General features: G+C 39.6%; 1 protein-coding gene across 3 annotated transcripts in view; it reads right to left on the bottom strand.

The window, feature by feature from the left end:
• Positions 1-1,722: 1,722 nt before the first annotated feature.
• Positions 1,723-24,895, bottom strand: part of LOC113233739 (sodium-independent sulfate anion transporter-like) — a 42,118-nt gene continuing 18,945 nt past the window's right edge. For all 3 annotated transcript variants that reach the window (XM_026468926.1, XM_026468928.1, XM_026468927.1), the window contains exons 2-9: positions 9,590-9,678; positions 9,391-9,493; positions 8,786-9,308; positions 8,518-8,689; positions 7,497-7,826; positions 5,995-6,135; positions 4,137-4,282; positions 1,723-2,909 (exon numbers count right to left, since the gene is read on the bottom strand). In XM_026468926.1, the coding sequence (XP_026324711.1) occupies positions 2,511-2,909; positions 4,137-4,282; positions 5,995-6,135; positions 7,497-7,826; positions 8,518-8,689; positions 8,786-9,308; positions 9,391-9,493; positions 9,590-9,677 (1,902 nt within the window). In that variant the 5' untranslated portion in view covers position 9,678 and the 3' untranslated portion in view covers positions 1,723-2,510. The remainder of the gene's footprint in view (positions 2,910-4,136; positions 4,283-5,994; positions 6,136-7,496; positions 7,827-8,517; positions 8,690-8,785; positions 9,309-9,390; positions 9,494-9,589; positions 9,679-24,895) is intronic.

Here is a 24,895-nt window from a genome sequence, read left to right as displayed (position 1 = left end):
ATCCTTGTAGGATTAATATTGGAAAGTAACTTTCCATTTGACAATCGTTTCTACCTAACATGTTTGCTAGAACCTATAATTCTTGTTTAGTGTAATTAACTTAATGTCTATGATATCGGTGGCCTAGCCGTTAAAACAGTGATGCGTCCTACGCGTTCGATTTCGGCTAGGAGCAATTTGTGAAATGAACTTGGTTCGGACCTTAATTTTCTTTTTTATTATATCAATTGACGGGACGAACAAGAAATGCGCCTGACGGTAAACAACACGTATGTCCATAATATGTACACATAACACGTATGTGCCGCTAGAGCTTTAAATTGCAAAGATCTGAGAAGCACTGCCACTGCACCTGCCACCTTGAGACAAGTTGACAAGTTCCCCTGTGCTTGTGTGTTACATTACGAGGACTAGCCCTGGAGCTTCCGTCACTCTGATACTCTTTTAGTTTAATAAGTAGTAATATCTTCCTACCTCGATGGTAAACGTCGCGTGTAACGCGTATGTATACATATACACGCGTATATTTTTAATCGAAGATAATAAACTGACAGTGGTTTGTTATTTTTTTATTACATTTAATGCATTTCATGTTACTTGTTTTAGAACTATATTGACTTTGAATAGTAATGTTTCCACCTGGACTGCGTTATCTGTGGCCGCGTGGAGCTCTTACCTCGTACAGATAGTAGGGCACATGGGGCGCTACAGTAAGTACTGCATGGACTGTATTGGGGCACCGCAGTCATATTGGATTAGTCTAATCTTAGAATTTGATTCGACTATTTTAAGTAGCAGTAGAGCTCCTTGTGAGAGAGTTCGTCTTCGTCCAGGGAATTACTGCCACCTTACCTATTTCTGCCGCCAAGCAGTAATGTCAGAATTACTGCGTTCCGGTTTGGAAGAGTAAGGGTGCTGATGAAATCTGTAATTTCGGGATTTGCACACGGGACTTATCAACTTATGTCTCAGGGTGACGGGCGCAGTGGTAGTGCCCCTCAAATATTTGCAATTGAAAGCTCTGAGTGGCACTGCAATTGTTTTGGACAGGCGTGTAGTTTACCATCAGCGCACACGACTTGTTCGTCCTCTCACTTGATGTTATAAAATAATAAAAAAATTAACAAAAAAATACTAGCATTCCTGAAACCCCATTTACAGATCTTGTCTCTGTTCAATTTAACACTTAAGGCTCAGTTTACATTGCGGCGGAGCGGAATTAAACGGATTTTCGCTGGAATGCTGTAGTATTTCGTCAGCGTTTGACGTCACACTGCGCCTGCCTTCGCGCCACTTCCCGCGAACTCGCCAGGCGTCGCCGACGGCAGCTGCGGAATTCTCGCGAATGCGCGAGAATTTATCTAGTTTGTACGTTGCACAATTGACCATAAAGTTCATTACACTATATACAACATCGTTACATAAATTGACTTTCGTTCCGTTCCGCCACAATATAAATTGAGCCTAAGTTCAGACTTGCTATTTGGCTAGGCGGTAGGACATACTCGAAATACATAAGTACGTAGTAATTAGTACAATTGAATTTAATTTATAGTTTCATGTGCGTTGTATTGTGGATTTGAATCAATGTTATAATAATTTTCATTACCAACATACGATATGGTCTGAAATAAAGTATTATAATTTAAAATAAAACAACATGATGAACTCTCAAAGAGTTTATTTAACGTATCTTCGTTATGTTCTTCGAACACACACCAATACACATTAATATTTGTCTCCGTGATTGTCCGCGTGGTCGCATCCGCTTATCAAGTACGTAGATATGTACGGCTCGCTCTTTAGGCCGCATAAAGCTTCGACTCTCAACGTTTTACGTCCTAACCTAACTTGTACTTTTTCACCTAAAATAAATAATTTTCTCCCTTAAATCTAAATCTATCACTGTCGTCACAAACATTAATGGGCTACGCACTGAGTGCGACGCCGCGAGGTTGCCATAATATAAACATAAACACAGCAAGTACGCGTTTGCTCAATTTGTACGGGAACAGCGGAACGTCGCGCCCGGTGTGTGGGCTTCTAAGTCACGACTACCTAAGTACGACGTTTTGCGCATCGCTAAATAGAAGCGAAACAAGAGTAATAAATAGGTAATGATGACATATTATTTATCGCTAGAATCACATCATCTTTCTGACCGCAGGCCGACAGGCCTCCGCGGCGGACGACCGCAGCCTGCGGCTCCATCACAGCTGCTCGGCTTTTGACAGCCACTCTCTTTAAAATACACTCCAAAATATATTATTATCTTATTTATACTTCTTTATCTAAGAAGAAAATTTTACATCGACTCCCGAGGGTCGATCGAGAAGCTCACTCAAGGGAACGTGTTACAGAACGTAATCTACTTATAGAATTATTAGTAGGTACATATAAATTTATATCATCGTCTCTTTTTCGTATAATATATCACACTCTCAAAGTAATCTCAAAAAATATCGTCTCGCAGTAAGGTACGGGGTTTCATAAATATCACATCACAAGGTTCAGACGTGGCCGGGGGGTGGGTCGCCTTCGGCAGGCGCGGGGAGCGCGGCTTTGGTGTGATGCACTCGCTCGTCAGCGGCCAACAATCGATCTAGCTCCTCGTCCTCGTAGAACACGACGAAGTGCTCGGGTTTGGCGACGGCCTCGAAGATGGAGCATACGGAGGGCTTCACGTTGTAGAAGTAGAGGGGTTGGCGCCGCTCGTGGAAGTCGGCGGTCAGCTGCTCGATGCTCTTGGCCGCGGTGTAGTCTGCGCTGTAGATGTGCGTGCACTCGAGCACGACGGGCACGCTGCTGCTGGACGCGCATTTGGTCACCAGCCGGCGCACGTAGTCCACCGACGGGAACATGAGGCAGCGATCTGGCGTTATCATCAAATACTCAACGCCCGCTTCCGTCTGTAACAATTGTAGTGTTTTTTAAATGGGACAATATGGGCAAATCCGAAAACAGAAGATACAAGGAAACTGTCTTAGGAACCATTAAGTCAGGCACATGGGACTTATTAACTTATGTCTCAGGGTGACGGCGGCGCAGTGCCAGTGCCCTTCAGATCTTTGCGATATGAAGCTCTGAGTGGCACTGCAATTGTTATGGACAGGCGTGTAGCTTATGAACAGGCGCACGACTTGATCGTCCCGTCACTTGATATTATATCAAAAAAATTTAGGCGTTGTCAATTTTTTGGTTAAACTCAAACTCAAACTCAAAATAATCTTTATTTCATAGGTAAGCATTATTACACTTGAAATCGTCACAATGGTTAAACTCTATCGCTCATTCGTAAGGCAGATTCCCCTGAGAAGAATGAGCAAGAGACTCTAGGGGTTGCTCTTTGTAAATAGCATTTACAATATATTTTTTTTTATTTGAAACATCAGAGATCGAGACTACCTCCATGAGCTAAACGGGTTACTACCACGGATTTTTGTCATCCAAGTATGCAGAATTTTTCATAAAGAAATTACTATTCCTTTTAACATAAATTACATTTTCATAAATGTACTGTGAGGCTAGTGTAAGAATGTTAATTTCCTTAAACTTATCTCTCAGAGATACTTTGGGGCCCAGATTGTAAATTGCCCTAACTGCACGTTTCTGCAGGACAAAGATTCTATTGATATCGGCGGCATTACCCCAAAGCAAAATGCCGTATGTCATTAGACTGTGAAAGTAACTGAAGTAAACCAATCTAGCGGTTTCGACGTCTGAAAGTTTCCTTATTTTTTTAATCGCGTACACTGCAGAGCCGAGCCGTTTTGATAACCTACTTATATGGGGACCCCATTGCAATTTAGCATCTAACGTTATACCTAGAAATACAACTGTATCCACAAGATTAAAACAAACAAGGTTAAGGATGGGTTATCCATAAAATGGATAATATTGATTAAAAATTTTTTATTGCTGATCTTCTCAGTTTCATGAAAGGATCATTTATTGTATGGGACTAAAAGAATCGGAACAGCAGAAATTGGTCAAATTTTATAAAAAAAATTAATTAAAACGTTGGTTTGTTTGATAAAACAAATGTACGCGATTTAAATACGGAAAAATAATTTCATTTCCTATTCAATTAAATACGAAAAGGTTTTTTCCCAAGCGAGCTGTCGTGTGTTACGTACCTTGAGCATTTCGACGGAGAATTTGGGCCGTGCGGCGTGGTACAAGATGAAGATGATATTCACGATGACGCCAGTCAGGATGCCCAGCTCTATCGGCAGCGTGAGGCATAGCACGAAAGTGCCGATGCCTGGCACCAGGTCCAATTCTGTGCACAATTTATGCTTTGTTAATATCAATAAACTATCTTACTTTAGGGGTTTCGTTTTACTTTTACGACGAATTTCGGCTACTGATGAGCGTAACATTGTTTCCGAAGGCGTATTTGTAAAAAAAAAATCAATCTCTTTTTCATAGATGTTTTTTCTTAGTCACTAGTCTACTACGCATTCGTATAGGCAGATTTCCATGAGAAAAATGAGAAAGAATCTCTAGGGGTTGTTTTTTGTAAACAAGTCATTGGTCGTAATTATCATTTCAATAATATGTTAAAATAACAGACGTCGAAACAACTTTAAAGAACTAAAACGACCCCTATCATGGTTTTGTCATTGTATAATATAATAAATATACAAACGTAGCAACGCGGTTTATATGTGTGCACGCTCGCCGCGCGCCGAGCACGGCAGCACACATTCGCATAATTTCGCAATGCACTCACGTTGCATGGCATGGGTTGTCACACGCGCCATTAATTATAGAATTAAAGCGGTTGGTCGGTGTTTAAAACATGGCCTTAAATAGTAGACGTGTCTATTGTTGTTTTTGTGATAGTTTGAACAAGAATGACTTAAATTCAAAATTGTTCAGCATTTAATTGCCATAATCATACTCCATAATCAAAACATCAATCCGCAATACTGGTGTAAAATATTAATAAGTAAGTATACTGTATTTAATAAACGTTGTAATGGAAACCTGTTTTTTAACAACTAAAATAATAATGTAACAACCCTACGACCCGTGTGAAGTGTTAGGCGTTTACTCATTTATTTAAGTTATGACTTTGTGCTGACAACTGTCAAGAACAGCCAGTTTTTGTTCCTGGTATTAACATTACATCGCTGTTATAAATTATACTACACTTGCTTACAGCACCGGGTTTCTTTACAAATATTGACTGAAATATCTAGAACTATGTACCTACATTATTAAACTATAGCCATTATTTAGAATTCCGGAAGTTATTTTCATAGTATACCTATAATCTATTTATACTTGACAACCTCCGTTCTCTAGTGGCTTTAATGACTCTAAAAACTCAATTTCGCTAAAAATGTAGATTACGTTAGTTGTGATTAGAGGGCAGTCCCTTAACCTGAAGATGATGTGCGAAATTAACCTGGTTTGCACAATTATCGTTTGTATTTAAGTGTGATTATCGCCATTATCTACTGATTTAACAGGGAAGAAAAACTAAAAAAACATCGCTTCTAATAAGTGTAGACTTAGACCATTGCATTATTTGAACAATATTAATTACTCAAGCTCAACTAAGTATGACGTTAAACCGTGAGAATACAGATACCTAAGTATGATTATTTTACAGAAGGTTACACTTCATAATATTTGTATTACATTTTGGTTACTTGAATTAATTCCGTCCATTCCGTCAGTCCGTTTTATCCTATTTTGGTAAGCGAAAAAATGGGTTATAGTATTTTTGGGCTATAGATAATTCGAATTTAGAATGCAAAAGGTTTTATCACAGTGATTAATTAATCAGTTTCAATTTCGAACTACATTAAAACCATGTGATTGATCAGTTTAAATTTCGAACAAGATTAATGACGTGATATTAAAGGCATGTAATTGGTCAGTGTCAATTCCCAACCGAATTTCAAATGACGTTAAAACCACGGTCAGTTTGAACTTCCTGCTGCATTCTTAATGCGAAGATGGCATAGTTATAATACTTACTTTTAGCGTGCCACATCGGTTTGACGACGTCGTATTCAACCATAAAGAGGATGGCGGAGATTATGATGGCTGCCAAAGCTGCCTTTGGGATGAATTCGAAGTACGCCGTAAAGAATTGCAACGCCAGAATCACCATTATGCCTGAACACAGAAAAATACACTTTATTATATTGCTATAACGAGCGAATGTAGCTTACATACCCAACTCTCAATGCTCCATACGTTGAAACTCAATGTTAAGAATTTATTTATTTTCCTCTGTTAACCCCTGAAGCAAATAGAGAGGAGTTAATCCTATGTTTGAAGCCCTTGGGCGCGTTCCCATTATGACGACAGATAGTGGTGTAGTTTAAAGTGTTGTGGCTTGTATATTGAAATGAAGTTGTTCACATATAGTATAACACTATTAATTGTCTTTCACGACGTTTTTGACGTTACGACGACAGACTGTCGTGACAACGGGAAGAGCTAGAACAACAGTCGTCTGCCGATAAATAAAACGTCACGATAAAAATGTGGCGACAGATAATCGCAACTTCAAACGATTATGTCGTGCAAACGACAAGGCGGCTGTCGCGTACCGATAAATTGTCGTTACGATCTAGTGGGAACAACTAGACACGACAGTCGTTCACGATAAAATAAAAGTCCACGATACAGTCATGACAGATAGTCACGATATGGGAACAGGCTAGACGCGACAGTCGTCCAACGACTATATCTATCTGTCTATATGTCTTTCTGTTGCATCGTACCTACCTCCCAAACGGTTTTTTTATTTGAAAGCTAATTTAATCGGGATGGTTCTTAGCTCATCAGGATTATCAGGTTTTTATTTGGTTAGTGTAGGGATATCTCTCATATAATCGATGACATTACAGTAATATACATAGTGAAGTTGATCTGATGATCAGATCTCAGAACCGTCTACCCATACCGAACTTCTCAACTACTTACTTTAATATCTACACGATATTTGGGCTTATTAAATGTTCCGATGAGTCTTTATTGACGTTTTGGTAACCTACGCTGTTTTATATCGTTTTTTTTTTTTAAAGTTTAATTAAAGTTTTTCAACATTTGCCTCGGTAGATCAAGTGCATTTACGACTACTTAATGTTGATTTGTTATTGGAAAAGGTGATCTCTAATCTACAAGTGCATTAATACAGTTGTTCATTATAAGTTCGTACACCAGCTGAAGAGAGATGGCAACCTTTTACATTACATTCGGTATATCTTTGACGCAATGGCCGCTTGATTATTTCGTTTCGAATCATAAGGATGCCAGCATTGACTTCTTACTGCAATATTTTTTTATTTTTATGTCGTCGGGGCATGAGTAACGTGACCATTATTATTTTCCCTCCGAGTGGGACGCCTGTAAATTTAATATTGTTTTAAGCCTAAAAGCGGGACTGTCCCGCTCAAAGCGCGACATATGGTCACGTCAGGCATGAGCCCGGTCGGGGCATAGAGTATTAAAGCAACAGCGATACTTACCAGTGTAAAGGCCGTTGAGTGTAGTGCGTACGCCTGAGGTGTTGGCGACGACGGAGCGCGCAAGCGAACCACCACCAGGGTACGCCTGGACGAAGGAGTTGGCAATTCCTGCCACGCCAAGTGCAATCATTTCTTGCGTTGCGTCGATTGTACGGCCGTCGGAAAAGGCTTTGCAAATCGCGATGTCCTCAAGTAACACGATGAGTGGTATAACGAGGATGCCTGAGCCAAGTTCAGAGATCATGTCGACGAAGTCAGCTGTTGTGTTGTCGGCGCGTACGTATGATACTAGTGGCAGCGTTGGCATCGGTACGCCTGACGGGATTGGACCTGTCACGTAATATAATGGTTAGCAAACGGTTAAACAAAATTGAAAGCGAGGACGTATTACAATCGGGTATTTTTCAAATACCTGCTCGCTTCTCGTGGCAGATGGTCACGTGATCGATGTAGACGACGTCACCAACGTTTTAGATTTTAGATGACGTAGAAATTGGGTTCCATCACGTGATCTGTCCGCCACAGTAGGTGGAAAATATCCTGGTGTAGTTATTTTTACCCATTTTAATATACTATGAATGAAAGTGGATAAAATACAACCACTCCTACATTTGGGAATAGAAATCGCTACGTACAACATGGAAGAAAATTATGAATCAATCAATTCTGGTGATAGATAGACTATGTGAACTGGAAATGGCTGCAAGTGAATTAGTTATTAAGCGCGCAGAGATAATCCTAATTCGAACCTATTAAATGCAAAGTAGAAAACTCGAAATTAAAACATTAAACTACATAGTCATTGGCGAACTAGTGAAACGGTAGTGAATTGATTGTATGTAGATGGATTGCAGAGGAGTCGAAGCTAATGAGAGCACGACACGTGCGCGTGCGGGTGTGCGGGGTTACTAACCGCTTCGAATGTTCTCCGCTGAAGACAGCGTGAACAGAAAAACATATGTAAGTTGGAGATCACAGTAACACCGTAGTAAAGGCAGCCCGGATTTGGGATTTAGCGTACCCATGAGCCGGAAAGGCGGCGTCTCATGATGTGCAGCGAACCAGAAGCCAAGCGCGCCGGTTGCAATGACCACAATGGCGTTACGGCACGTGCCCAGGAGCCACATGCTTTTGGTGACGAATCTCTGCCGTGCGCTCGCACCTTCACCGCCTACACGCACCATGCCCACACGCTACAACAAACAATACAGTCGTTAGTACCTTACGAAAGTAAACATAGTAGCGGATGTCATAGAAATATAATTTCTAATGCCGAGGCGAAAACTCACCCGTAGTATTAGCAGCAGCGCGATGCAAATGAAGCCTAGCACAGGATCCCAAAGAGAAGCCATTTTCAAGTTGCTAAAAATGGAGATCCACTGCTGCAGAAAAGTGGTGCCGTTTACGGTGATGGCGAACAGGTCCTTCACCTGTGAGGTGGCGATCATAAGCGCGACGGCAGATGTGAATCCAGATGACACAGGGCCTGATACGAAGTTGATGAGGAATCCGAGTCCCAGCACGCCCATTAGTAACAGGACTAATCCAGTGAGGAATGTCGCCAGTACGGCCTTTTCGATGACGCCGCCCGCCACCTGCCACGTGAGCAGCGATGCGATAGCTGTAGGACCCGCGGGCACGCAGCGGCACCCGCCCAGCACGATATAGATGAAGCAGCCGAGGAACGCGCCGTACAGGCCGTGCTGCGGCGGCAGCCCAGCGATGTTGGAGTACGCAAGTGATTGCGGGATCACCGTCAAGCCCACCGTTATGCCCGCGATCAGGTCACCTACCGCTTTTTCCGTATTGTACCTGGATACATATTACTGGTTATTTTCGTATGCGAGAGACGACAAAGCACGACATAATTGAAAAGCTAACGAGCTAAACTCACTGTGGTAGCCATGCGATGATAGGCAACCTTTTGTGGAGTGTCTTGCGATTGCAGCGGCGGCGAAGCGCTGCACACCATCCTTCTCGCGTGCTGCTGTCTCCCACTGTACCAACACACGAGCGAATCGTTAGAAAATTAGCCGCGATGTGAACGTAGCTCGGATGATACAGAAACAGAGGCTACTGGACCCTTTGCTTACAAATATGGTCATTGCTGGCGTGCTTGTCGTCGCCGGCGGGCAGCGCCAGCGACCCAGACGAGGCGTTGTGTTTGCGCCGCGGGATCATCCTGCGAACAATCCCAATCGTTAGTTTCCCACGCAGCAAAGAAGTACAAAGCGCTTGAGAATACAACATTATTTAGAACTACGAGAACAAAATAATTTGACGACGTAAATCAAGAAGTATATATATATGTTATGCCACGTTATTATGTTTACGACGTTATTGTCATTGTGGTGCTGACATGTGACTTGCCTCCTAAGGTAGGTACGCCAGGAAGTATTGTTATCCATGGCGACACGTAAATAACAAACAAACATCATAATGCGCTATACATTGCAGCAATTCGCAACGGATTAAGATGTGATAAGAAACCACTTCACACAACACGAACCGGGCCGCGCGCTATCATGCTGTGTTTCTAAATCACACATATAGTACCTATATAAGCGACGGTACCTACCTGTTCAACACTAATGTCTCCAACCTATAAGGCAATTTATTTACCATGACACTGTTAAACTGAGTTGTTTACTTATAAGAGGGGTTTGTCTGTAAACGGGTGTGTGTCGCTCCTGGCGTTAACAATTACACTGATCATATGACTCCAATCAATTGGAAATAGATACGTCTTCTCTTGGTTCGCGTACGTTGATTATTCGGTATTGTATCTATGTGTGATGTAGGTACCTACTGCGGAGTGAAATCATCATTGGGCAAAGGGGCGTACGTTAAACAAATGAGCAATTTTATTTGGTTTTCTATTAGGTTTACTCTCGAAATCGTACGTGTTATATTTTTCAAACGTTTGAAACTGAATTCTTATAAATAGACTGTTTTCATGGTCATAAATGGGTTAGGGATGCCGCAGATGTCGGCATGTGCATCCACAACCCCGGATCATCCTCATTGCTTCCGTATCTGATATTCGAATCAATCGATGCAGAGTTTTTGCGGATCACGACAAGATCGTCATGAGGAGTCCTACTGAAAGGGTGTACAAAACAAAATTTTTTTTTCACAGATCCGCATCTTTCAACGACGAAAAATCCGTATCTGCAAATGTCGTCATAACCCACATTTGCGGCATCCATGGTAAAGATATTTATTTATGTCATTGTAGGGCTTTTTTATACCGATCGGAGAAATTAAACACCATTGTCAAGAGACCAATCAATCGTGTGCAATCGTTTCCAATTAATCGATTATTGAGAATGACGTCTTTTTCGAACTCTAACTCAAGCTTTATTTCATAAGTTTCATAAGTTTGACTGCCTCCGTGGCCGAACGGTTACCATGACTGCCACGCAGAGGTCCCAGGTTCGATTCCCGGACCGGGAGAAATATTTATATGGCCTACATTTATTTCTCTCGTGAGTTTGGGTGTAATTTGTGGTTGTCTATGTGTGTGTCCATAGCACCCGCGACACAGGGTTTCCCTAGTGCGGGGCTATGTTGAGTGTGTGCGTTATTATTATTATTATTAATATAAGTAAATAAATTAAAATTATTATTATTATTAATATAAGTAAATAAATAAAAAAACAGTTCAAATCGTCACATTGAACTCTACTACTCATTCGTAAGACCGATTCTTCTATCTTTTATACTAATGAAAATTAAAGAACGCACGTATCACATAGCATCAGTGCTTCTCGTAAATACAGCAGTAACCGCGGATTCCGCAATCTCATTAAACATGTATCAGCACAAGATTAGTTACTTGTTAATGGGATTTATGAGGATAAAGAGCGGAATGGCACCTGGAGGAGCGCTAGGTGTAGATACATACATCTTCTATTATGCCGTTGTTGGGACAGTTTTTGAGATCTCTTCTATGGACAAAAAGCAGTCTTAGAGGCAACCTGCGCGCAATAACGCGTTTTACAGCACGTGTAACAAAAAGTTCGTACATCAATCGGCAACTGTACTGTCACAAACAAACCTTAGCAAAAACTATAAGAAATGACGAAAAAAAATTTCAAATACAAATTTTCGGTTGACTGCGCCCATTTTGTATAGCAAAGAAAAATATAATAACCCATTGACGAAGAAAGATTGCCTCTAAGTGTCGTTTAATGACTGCTTTTGATCTTACAGAAGGTCACTTAAACTGTACTTACAACGACATTGGGTACATCTAAAGTCGTAGGGCGTCCCCCAAGATGGCCTCCTATCCCCTCAAATCTTATCTATCTATAAATATGTTTTGAAAATGCTATTACCAGTCTCCTCTAGTTATCGCCATAAAGATGATACTTTTATTTTCCGGTTAGTGAACATTGATTGCTATCCTAACAAGCTATTAGACAGTTCAATATAGTTCCATCTATTCGCAATATCCGCCGTTCACGCTGTGCTTACAGAGTCAACAATGTCGGCGACATTGTTATCCATTTTTACCTGTCATACGTTAGTAAGTACTTTAAATGGTCTGTAATGCTTGTCCGTTATATCGTGTACTGAACGTCGATAAGAGGTTATACCGAGATAGTACCCCAGCGTCCTGATTTTGATTGAAATCGGAGTCCATCCAATCGGGTTGTCTCGAAATCAGATGGGTTTCTGAGTGAGACGATGAACGTGATTCCTACTACATCTTTCTAATTTGTGAGTTAAATCAACTATTGTTTCGATTAGAAATGTCAAAAGTTTCCGATCGGCCAGTTGTGAATCGCAACTCGGAAGAGACGCAGTTTCCGATCGGGAGAGGCAATCATAATCAAGCTGCAGGTGGGGATAATAGAGTCCAGCGTGGTAATTTGACCCTGTAAAGCCACTTGTATTATTCTTATTATTAGGATCAAATTTTAGATAACAATTGATTTATCTGCGCAACTAGTGAACCTAATGCTTTATAGCTTACATTTTATAGCATTGGTAGTTAAGTTAGTGGATTTTTAAAGATATCAAGTAAGCGACACGTCTATCCGTAACAGTTGCAGTGCCATTCAGAGTTTTAAATCGCAAAGATCTGAGGAGCACTGCCACAGCGCCCGTCACCCTGACACAACAAGTTATGAAGTCCTATGGGCCTGTAGTTTCACCCTCATGCCCTTCAAAATCGGAACGCAGTAAACTGCTTGGCGGCAGGAAATAATTCTGGAATAACTCTTCCACAACTTTTAATGACTCTTTTGACCTACGATCACAAATGTGATTTTTGTTATATCAAGGGTACGTGGTATGATATTACGGTTTTGTCATATAAATTAGTTTTTGTTGGCTTATATCTGGAATAATCCAGTTTAGTTAGTACACAATGTTGATTCTTAAAAACTATGTTAGTAGTACTAAAAATAAAATTGCAATTGAAATATAATTTATACTTTATAAGCGATGCGAAAAACGCTGTCGCATAGGCTTTTTTATACAAAAATAAGTGCGCATTTGACTTCAACCTTAACTGATGGAAAGTGAAGACGAGGTCGACGATGTAGCATGCACACCTAAATAATGCCTATTCACTGTCGCCTCCAAAAGGTTCAAGTGTTTTCGTTCGGAGGACAAGTCCGCAGGCAGGGAATTCCACTCCCTAGCATCTTGCCATATAGGTAATGTGGAAGAGAAATGCGGTGAATAGCATCTATTGACAATGGCTCTTGACCTTGACTCAGACCTTGGGAGACCTGAACACAATGCTCGAAGATCTCAGTGCTGTTTCCCAAAGAGTGGGTTTTAAGATGAACATGGACAAGACGAAGATTATGTCGAAAGCATGTTGTACCCGCTCCAGTTAAAATTGGGAGCATTACACTCGAAGTTGTTGACCATTATGTAGGTATGCCTGGGACAGACAGTCCAGTTAGGTAAGTCCAACTTTGAGAAAGAGATATCTCGTCGAATCCATCTCGGATGGGCAGCGTTCGGGAAACTACAAAAAATCTTCACGTCCAAATTACCTCAATGTCTCAAGATGAAAGTCTTTAATCAGTGTGTGTTGCCAGTGACCACATATGGATCAGAAACGTGGGACACTATGGACCTCAAAAGAAGGCTCAAGGTCACTCAGCGGGCAATGGAGAGAGCGATGTTCGGTATTTCCCTACGTGATAGAATCAGAAATCCGTAGGAGAACTACGGTAACCGACATAGTTCGAAGAATTGCTCAGCTGAAGTGGCAGTGGGCGGGGTACATAGCTAGGAGAACCGATGGCCGTTGGGGCCGAAAGGTTCTTAAATGGCTACCGCGCACCGAACGACGCTCAGTGGGTAGGCTCCCCACCACTCTGGACATCGTTGAGGGAGGCTTATGCCCAGCAGTAGGCGTCGTATGACTGAATGTTGACAATGGCTGTTAGGGTTGATAGGGTTGGAGCTGGCACGCTACTTGCAGAGCATTTTTACGTTTATTGGTATAAAAGTTATTCGTATGCATAAGAAACGAGACATTGGTTTTGATCGACATATTTGACCTTGATAGTGTTCCTCTAAACAAGTTATCGATAAATACGTCAACGAGATTGTTGAGCTGTGCGAAGCTATGAAAAAACAGCCGTTCAAGGTCGAGGGACACTTGTGTAATGCTGTGGGCCCGTGGGGACGTCGCCTTCCACTATCTTCAGATATCGCGATCTCTTCTGTCACAGATAGGGTAAATACAATTGACGTAACTACGCCGTTGTATTGTTTCATTTTGGTTAATCCTAGTAATGTTTATACTTTGTTAAACGCATATCTGTCTTTACGTCACTTGGAGTGATGTTTCTGTTCGGAATCTTTGGAACTAATATCGCATCGCACTCTTGGTATAATAAGGAAATCTGCAAATTTAAATGGGACCAATACTGAGGTACCTTACCTTTACCTACTCTTACCAACAAAAAAATAATTATCAAAATCGGTTCACGAATGCTGAAGTAATAGCGTAACAAACATACAAAAAGAGTACAGGCGAATTGAGAACCTCTTTTTTTGTAGTCGGTTAAAAAAACTGATATATAAGCACTTTTGACGTATGAACACACGTGGTTTTATTATATCAAGGGTACGATATAGGTCGAAAAAACAATAAAAAGTTACCAACTCGAAAGTACCAACCCGAGGAAAATGACGGTTCTTCTAGTCTGGTTATTGGACTTGGTTAACTTTTTCCTGGTAACAAATTCGTAAAACTATTAGGTTAGTTGAGGTTAGGGTTCTTTTTTTTTTTTTGTTTTTTTTTAATTAAAAAATGGACGTACTCTTGACCACTACCTAGCCCTAGAGCAAAGATGAGGTCTACGTTGGTACGAGCTCGCCCAGAAGATGCCTATTCAATCGCACCTTGAAAATATTCGGGTTGTATGTACTCGGAAAAATAAACGCAGGCAGGGAATTCCAGTCACGGGCTGTGCGCATTATAAAAGATGACGAAAAGCGCTTAGTACGTCTTAAAGGAATATCAACCAGGTGAGGGTGATATCCCGCCGTTCGTCTAGATGTCCGATGGTAAAAGGGGGCGGATGGAATGAGCTGGTGGAGCTCATGGGCACATTCTCCGAAGTATAATCTGTAAAAAACCGACAGACCCGCGACCTTTCGCCGATGGGCTAATCTATGAAGTTTATATTCGAGCTCATCGTCGCCAATAAGCCTCCTGGCTCTGCGATCAATCGAGTCAAGAGCCTCTAGTTGGTATTTCGCTGAGCCAACACAACTTGTTCTTAAGAACACATTACATGCTACGGCAGACTAACTGGTTTATGTTTACTTTATTCATCCTATTATCCTCAAAATAGCAATAAACCCTTATAAGGGTTTCCATAAACATTCGTGCTTAGATTAAATAATTAAACGATGCGAAAGTGTAAGCAAGATTTTGAATTTAATTCAGTACCAGTTTATCCATGCAAGTAACAGGAACGTTACCTATTTATGCCGCTGAGCAGTAATGTGAGCACAGAAAGCAACTCTGACGTTTACTAACTTATATTTTCACGCCTAAACCTCGGCACAAAATTAAATATTGACGAATTTTAATTTTGAGATAGATGGAACCTAGGCTATCGACATAGATTACTTTTTATCACAAAAATAATAATGAAAGGGGGTGAAACAGGGGATGAAATTGTATCCCTTACCTATCAAGCAGAAATTTGAGTATTACTGTAGCAGTAGAGCTTGTGAAAGAGTTTGTCCAGGGAAGTGCAATGTGAGAAAACTGCATTCCGCTTTGGAAGGGTGCTGGTCAAATTACAGACACACGGAACTTGTCAACTAATGTCTTAGGGTGACGGGCGCAGTGGCAGTGCCCCTCACATCTTTGCTTATTAAAGGTCTGAGTGACCCTGCAACTGCTATGGACAGGCGTGTCGCTTATCATGTCTTGTTTGTTCCTTCACTAGGTATTATAAAAAAAAATTAAGTAGATAACGCGACTGATTTCCTTAATAATTGTCAAGAGATATTGAAATGGACATAGTATACCATACCGTAAGTTCTTAGTAGTATTATACATAGAAACAATCTATAATAACACTAACAACAAAATAAGGTACAGCAGCTTGATATTGATTGCCTCTCCCGATCGGACACTGCGTCTTTTCCGAGTCGAGGCGCATAATTGCGATTCACTGGTCGATCGGAAACTTTTGACATTTCTAATCGGAACAATAATTGATTTAACTCACAAATTAGAAAGATATAGTAGGAATCAGGTTCATCTTCTCACTCAGAAACCCATCTGATTGCGAGACTACCCGGATCAAAATCAGGACGCAGAATAAATTTCAGAAAAGTTGGCATTGGCATTGTTTTTTGATTTGCACGAGCATTACTTATTTGACAGTCATTGTTTCGGACGGCATGTCGAACGAGAACGAGTGTAGATCCACTGGGACCTCATCATCTAGAGCCCACAGTTCCGTTGAGCATCCGAGGTCCTCAAATGTGAAGAAGAAGAAATACTTTACAACGAAGTACATTTTTTGATGTACATTTACATAGAAGAAAAGTGTTGTATTTATTTTTATTGAATATCATGTTTCCTTAACTATAGATAGTAATCTATATCTTGTGACAGTATTCCACTAGTTTGTTATTATTATTATTATTATTATTGACATAATGATCGAACAAACACAAACAAAAATTCCTTCGATCCGACGCGAACCAGCGTCCTTCGCCTGAACGTGGCAATTTAAAAATTGTTGGTATTATTTTTTGCCTTATACGTGTAATCTTTCCGCTTTTTACGAGGATGGTATTATCAACGCTGCCTACACTATTGTTATATTGCTTCTCAAGTTTTTTACACAAATCATCTAGAATATTAGACATACAATCTTCTTTTGTTCTTTATAATAACTTATTGTAAACGAACAAAAGAAAATTCCAAATAGCTATCAATGTAGTCATGTTTGATTCACATATAGATACCTACTGTAGAAATTGACATATGACTTGTCATCATTTCCATAAGTCAGTCTTTAAATCTACTGGCGCGTTTCGCAATTGACACGCGATATGATCACATCCAACATTGTATTGGCTAATAACGAAGTCATTGTCACTTAATCGTTATTGCTACCGTAGTGAGCTTTGTTCCTTTTGATACCAGATGAGAGAGAGATTTGAACCCAGGGGGGTTACAGGAAAAACTCCTCGTAAGGCGTTTTCAGTTTGCCTAGTATATAATAGTATATAAGTATATAATATAATCTCGACCAAATGATAATCTCAGTACAGATTACTAAAAAAACCGACCTCAAAAGTACGTGGAATTACATCTATTTGCTAAGCTTTTTTGAAATCGGTTACCGGAACGTGTGCAAACCCGGATTCATCCCCTAGTTCGTCCCAGGAGATAATAAAAATCAGTTCTCACTACTCAAAGTATATTGAGAGAAAAACGCCTTGAATTAGAAAATAGCAAAATCAATCATTAAAATAATTGCTTCTTATAATAAAATTTACGCGCTATTTATAAAAATGAATGTTCATGCGTGAACAGCCACTCTTAGAGGTGGTTGATTTTCTTCAAAATTAAATGGGACCACTATGGAGGTACCCGCTTTCCAACAAAAAAGAATCATGAAAAAAACATACAGTCGAATTGAGAACCTCCTCTTTTTTTTGAAGTTGGTTAAAAAGACAATACGACAAGAAGTACGACAAGAAGTAACGCACACACTCACACTCAACATAGCCCCGCACTAGGGAAACCCTGTGTCGCGGGTGCCATGGACACACATATAGACAACCACAAATTACACCCAAACTCACGAGAGAAATAGTTATAGGCCATACAAATATTTCTCCCGGCCCGGGAATCGAACCTGGGACCTCTGCGTGGCAGTCCGGCACGGTAACCGTTCGGCCACAGAGGCAGTTAATAACAATGTCCAATACGAAGCTACATGTAGTCATCATGCTTCTTTTAATTTGCTCGAGTATTAGGTATTTGATAGTAAATTGTTTCGGATGGATAACGAAAGTAGACCCCCAGAGAATTGTCAGTTATTTAGGTATCCAAAGAGGGAACATTGCCAGCCTGCTGGGCACGACGCCCAAGGGCGCGGCCATCGATAAAACTTGGTGAGTTAGGCCTTATTTAGTTACGGCGGCGGGTCCAGGTGCGGGTGTCGCTTACCACCAGGCGCACGACTTGTTCTTCCCGCCACTTGGTATCATAAAAAAAATATATTACTAACATCAAAAACAATATATTTTGTCCCATTTCTTTATGCAAAACATAATAAGTTTATCAAAAATACATTGTTAAGTTTTAGTTGTACTATCAGACATTTTTAGGTGTGTATATGTTAGTAAGGTAGTAAGTTCAAATGTGCAAGCGCAAATTAATAAATTAATAAAAATAAAATACAACTATTTTCAGTATTTTACCTGAGTAGGTACTTCATAAGGAGTCACCAGACTTATCCACATGGTTTTAAAATACTTTATGTCGATGCATTTCAAATTGTAATAAGTAGTACACACGTACAAATAAAACAGATGTCAATAAATTCATAGAACTGTTATGAAGAGTGCTTTACTAATGGAATATTAGAATCTTGTTGACAATTATAAACAATGAATTCCGTTATGCTGTATTGCTTCCTTTCATGTCACGTTGATTAAACTCGATGAGTATATTACGTTATATAATTTTGATATCGGACTGCGTTAGAGTTTGTGTGATACTTCCCAGTTAAGATCAGCATCAATAGACTGATTAGGTGGTGAAAAAGAGATGCTATTGTGGGCACTAGCATCTTTCGAGCGTCAGCGTCTTGCGAAAGCATGTACTGCATTGACATGACGTCCGAAACACCGCGACGCAATAGTGTTGTAAAAAACTCGAGTCTGGGAGGCTACCTTTTAAGACTCGACTTTCGACTCACAAAGACAGAGACTCCACCACTCTCCAGACTCCAGTTTATAAATGACGACTCCTGGACTCGAGTTTTTTAGTACACTAGTCGGCACTATTCAGTAATCGCTCAGTGCTGGCGTTGCGACGACAAATTTGTTAGAGATACTACGTTGCGTCGCCGCGGACGTCGTGTCGACGCTCTGCGGTATTGTGGGGGCTAAAAACGCTAGTGTGGGGGGTCTCAAAGGCGTCACACATATATTTTATATCGCCCTGAATATAGCAGCTACCACTAAATGACCCTCTGACGGATGATGTCAGTTCTTGCGGATTTTCCTTTAAATTTTGACGCTTATTCTTAAAAATATGAGTAAGGAGGAAAAATCAATCTAGAAACTGTGATATTAATGTTTAGTTGTTATTACTGATACAAAGATTGAATCAAAATCCCTACGATCCGGCTGGAGTTGAGAACTAGCGACTTTTTCGTCAAACCGCGGCTTTACTTTATATTACTCTCCCAACTGAGATGTAGAACCAATCAGCAGGTCTTACGAATTTCTCTATGTGCCCGTTACAAATCTTTGTTTTTTTTGCCGTATCGACAAATGACACAGTTCAGTGTGACAGAGTTCGTAGAGAGATGTACTGCCACCTTATCTATTTCTGCCGCGAAACAGTAATGTGTGCATTATTGCGTTCCAATTTTGAAGGGTAAGGGTGCTATCTTAATATCTCAGTGTGATAGGCGCAGTGGCAGCGTCCCTCAAGGCCTGCAACTGATATGGACAGGAGTGTCGCTTAGCACCAGGCGCACGACTTGTTCATCACTTGGCATCATAAAAAAGGGTATTTTCCCATATATTATATTTTTTTAGCCCACATAGTTCCCTTAGTTCGCGTTGTGAACAGATGTATGTAACCGTTACGTAAGTTAGGTTTAGCTTAGGTTCGCCCGCGTTGTGGCCTCTCCCTCAAACGGCTATTTTTCGCTGTCAGCAGCAGTTTCTCACAGGTGCGCTGACACAAAAGTGACATGAGGAGACTTACAGAAATAGAATAGAATATAAATATTTTTATTCCAAAAAGAAACAACAGCGCACATACATTTCACAATTACGAAACATAATTTTGTTCTGTAATTATAATTATTTATTTTATGTTGAAATCATTCGTCGAAGTCGAAACCATGCACAATCATTGGACTCAGTGCCACTGCCATTCGGTCGGAAGCACGAGTCGAATGATCATTCCACCACACCGTGTCTGTATCAAAATATCCCTTTCCCTATGTGATGAGCACATCTATGGATTACTAATTAATGATTATTTAGATCATTCGAATACAAAAGTTAGTAGGTTACTAATTTGTCATTCGAATGACAGGCGTAGTAATTATTAACGAGTCGACAATTGAAATCATCCGCAATCGCCTATCGCTACCAACGTTTGAATGTTTTGATTATGTATCGTTTATCGAGTTCTTAGGTTTTCGCGATTGTTACACATAGGAAATGAAACTATTTTTCCGGATTTAAAACGCGTATATTTGTTTTCTCAAAAATGGTCACGGTTGACCGTGGCCATGCGACCTGTAAAGGGCCCGAAACGTTCGGTTTGTTTCAAAAAACAAATATACGCGATTTAAATCCAGAAAAATAGTTTCATTTCCTATATGTATCGTTTCTTTTTTTTTATCTTTTGTGCTAAGCATATAAATGTACTTTCTTTCTGCTTTGTAAAAAATATGAAAATTGTTGTAGTAAAACTTAATTATCCAAACCAATATTACTAAGTATATTATTTATACTATATGTGCTAATACTGAAAATGCCAAATGCTCTGTTTGTTATGTTTTAACGCTTATACCACGAACCAATTTTGTTGATTTTTGGTATAGAGATAGATGGGACCTAGGAGAAGGACATTTTGGATACTTTTTGTAACAAAAGTAAATCTTAAAGGGGGTGAAATAAGGGATGAAAGTTTTGTATGGAAAACCAATAGCTATGAAAATTGATGTGGTACAGTAGGCTACTCGGAGTACTTATTCTATGCAGACGAAGTCCAGCTAGATTCAATAACATCATCATCATCCACAGATTTCACTCACTGCTGGGTATGGATGGTAATAGGCCTCTAAAGTTTCTGCCATTCACTACGGTCCTGTGCTAGCCGTATCCATTAGCGGGCTTTGCACAGACACTCTATCGCGGGTGATACAGCAATCGTGCGCAATTGAGCGCGCGTGTAAAGATGTTAGAAGGAAAAGGGAAAGACCGTGCGTTTACGCTCATCAGTCGCAATCGTTCACTTCAACACGCACCAGTTTAACGCGGTCTATCCGGCGCGATTAGTCTTTACACGGACGCTCTTTCCGTTACAACAAAAACCAACACGAGCAACCGCGCCCGAAAGAAAGTTATTTTGAAAAACTTCACACAGCACTCAATCCTGGACGTTCCTGATCTAGAAGTGCTCGAAATATACCGATATCCAAAAAAATATCGATATATGCCATCCATATATCGAATCAATCCGATATTATCGTATCATTCGGTATCGATATGTCCTATCGATATATTTTATCCGATATATGAAAAATCGTACAACGTCGAAAGTACACAATTCAAAATTGTACTTGCAGAAACGAAACGCACCTCGAGCGCTGATTTGCCGGACACACACAATAACATTGACAACAATATTGCTTGTGTGCGGGCGATATTGATGTGTAGGGAACATACATACACTTGGATTGTCAATAATATTGTATGTGTGCGGTTAGCCAATGTTAATTTAAGAATAAGGAATACATTTGATTGCTGGGTCAAAATTGGTGGTTTTGCTTATTTACTCTGAGTAAAATTTCCTTTCTTGTATCTTTTTGAATTATATCGAAAATATATATGTTTTGTACTGATATATCGCAAAATACCGATATAATATTTCGATATATCACATCGGAAAAAATATCGATATTTTTTACGTGAACACCGCTGACTGTGTAAAGGTAAGCTATTGATGCCTCGCGCACTTTGTCCACGACCCACCTTACAACTGGGTGTATTCAGCAAATAAAGAGACTTTTTATTTTTGTTTGTCTGCTCACCAAAAATGTTACTTCTCAAATTACGTCATTTTATTATTGACGGTGAGATACAACCGCAAAAATACAACCACTGCCTAAGTATTGCACCTTCGAGAACACAACAATAGCTTTCTTAGTCACTCGATACAGACTCGTTCATCATAACAGTTTATATGTGCCTAACCCTATTAGAGATAAGATCGATGCGATTGTCGTCACTGGGTTCACTAAATAATATTAACTGTCTCAGTAGAAAAATACTGTCCTAAAATAAATATTAATAAGTAGCAGTAGAGCTCATTGTGACAGAGTTCGTCCAGGCAAGTACTGCCACCTTACCTGTTTCTGCCGCCAATCAGTAATCTGTTGTCCGATAACTATAACGGGGCTAAGTGACAAAATATTTTTTTGATGTATCATTTTTCTGTGTACCGTCTAGGCTCTCGGGTGTCTCTCAGAGAAAAGTTTAAGGAGACTGGTATCATGTCTGTGGCATCACAGTACATTTACTCAAATATTTTATATGCACGTAAAAATATGCATAATTTCAATAAGAAGATATCCATAATATTAACCTTAGAGCTAAGTCCAAACTCATTGTACCACGATTTCGTTTACCCAAGGTAAACAACTCTTTTATGGGGAACTGTATATGTTTTTACAATAAGATTCCGGAGCATATATTAAGTTTATCATTTCCTAAGTTTAAAAACTACATTAAAAATATTTTGATCGAAAAATCATATTACCAAATTGAAGACTACGTGTTAGATAAAGATGTATGGAAAGACGACATGGGTCCAGAATCCACACAAATTTGATTCAAAATGTATTCCATAGCATTTAAGTTTATTTGAAAAGAGCAATCCCTAGGTTTCTTGCTCGTTCTTCTCAGGGAGGTCAGCGTAGTGAACGAGCAGTAGCTTAAATGTGACGATTTCAAGTGTAAATTTATTTTACCTATGGAATAAATAATCTTTGACTTTGACTTTGACTTTGACTTTGACTTTGACTTTGACTTTGACTTTGACATAATCTCATTTTAGAATATTGATTGTTTAATGATATTTCAGCTATGCATCGTTAGGGTAAGTTCCGATAAGTCAAACACGTTAACTAATTTTAACTGTTTTTAAAAGTAAATGTTGTGTCTTTTTCTATTTGAAACGGATATTTGACCATTTGTCACTTAGCCTCATTTTAATTAGTGGATGGCAGTAATGTGAGCATTTTAGGGTGCATGGGACTTATGAACTTATGTTCTCAGGGTGACGGATGCATTGGCAGTGCTCCTCAGATCCTCGCGATTTAAAGCTCTGAGCGGCCCTGCAACTGGTATGGACAGACCAGACGCACGGCTCATTCGTCCCGTCACTTGGTGTTACAACGAATTCGACTGAAAATAAAGTTTTAATGTCTTATATCTTTTTAATATTTATACTATGATTCTTATATACTTTATTATTTATTTGTCCTATGATATAGGTAAAAGATTCAAGTGTTATTGTTATTTTAAAACAATTAGAAACATTTGAAAAGTTTTTTCCTTGCTTAGAATAATAACGCATAGAAACCTAGTCCGCACACGCTAAGTGAGGCAAATTGAAGCGCGCCCAAAGGGCCTACACGAGCGGGCGGGCCGTCAGTGCTCAAGGTCAACTTGCACCGCGAACAGCTCAAGAATTTTAGCTAAAAATGACGAAATGTGCGGTAAATGAGTGTAAAAATACGTCAGACAAACCTAAAATAGATACTAACTTCACATTCCACAAGGAAGTAACGCGTTTCAACTTGTATTTTTATATAAATATTACTAAAACCGAAAATTAACCTACTACTAAAACTAGCCTACATGAATTTGATTTTTGCCTCACTTGTGACAGTTTGTTTGATGTGAAACTATCATTCTATGCGTTATTATTCTAAGTTTCCTTGTATTATCTGCCATTTGTTGCACTAAACCGGTAAATTAACAGGGCGTTCGTTTTATTATTGATTTTTAAGGAAATAAATTGTGAATCAGTCTTATTTAAAAGTTACATTGATAAAAAATTAAACGTATTTATAATCATTCATTACATTCGCTGGATTTAAATGAATCGACAAATCATCTTCAGCAGGTCTCACTGGCCTCCCAGATGCTCCATGTTGAGAATGAAGTCGCTCGATTCAGGCATTTTTTTTACATTAAAATAAGTTTTATCTACACACATATCATAAACCCTCTATGATGTGTTCAAAAACCGCAAATTACGACCAGCATAAAGGTAAACTGTGTTGTTAGAACAAATTTCTTTTCTGTGAAAATGTTATTATTGCTTCATATTAGCATTGAATTCGATGTTATTATTACATTCAAATTTCGAACATCTCTGAAAAACAAACAATTTGATTGGACCTCAATTCTAATATCAGTCGAGATGAAATATCAATATCAATATCAAATACAATTTTGACAAATTCACACGTTACTTCATATCGAACGATATGATAGTTGGGGCCGATTCTAGTTTGTCTATGAATTAAAAATAAAAACTACGGTTGTGTGACATGCGTGGGAAAAGTTTTTACTTGCCGCCATATCGCCAGTCGTTACATGCGGTTCCTGAACACATCACAGAGAGCTTATAATATGTGTGGAGATAAAGCAGTGTATGTATATAATAATCGTGAGATGTTTTTATAAATCCTGACTCCAATTTTAAAGCCTTTCATTATGTAACAGTCACATAAACTACTACATATTTGCAAACTGCGAGTGCTGAACGCCCTTGTTGTTCCCAATGCTTGTATTTGAGCATTGACTTACAAATAAATGGACGACGGGTCTAATACAAAAACCACGAAAAAAATGTCCCAAGTCAACCTATTTAAACGTAGTCACATGTAAAGGAA

Source organism: Hyposmocoma kahamanoa, unplaced genomic scaffold, assembly GCF_003589595.1.
Source record: "Hyposmocoma kahamanoa isolate Upper Pololo Valley unplaced genomic scaffold, ASM358959v1 80, whole genome shotgun sequence".
NCBI classification, from domain to species: domain Eukaryota; kingdom Metazoa; phylum Arthropoda; class Insecta; order Lepidoptera; family Cosmopterigidae; genus Hyposmocoma; species Hyposmocoma kahamanoa.
The sequence above is the reverse complement of the archived record's forward strand: the minus strand, read 5'-3'. Positions and strand labels throughout refer to the sequence as shown.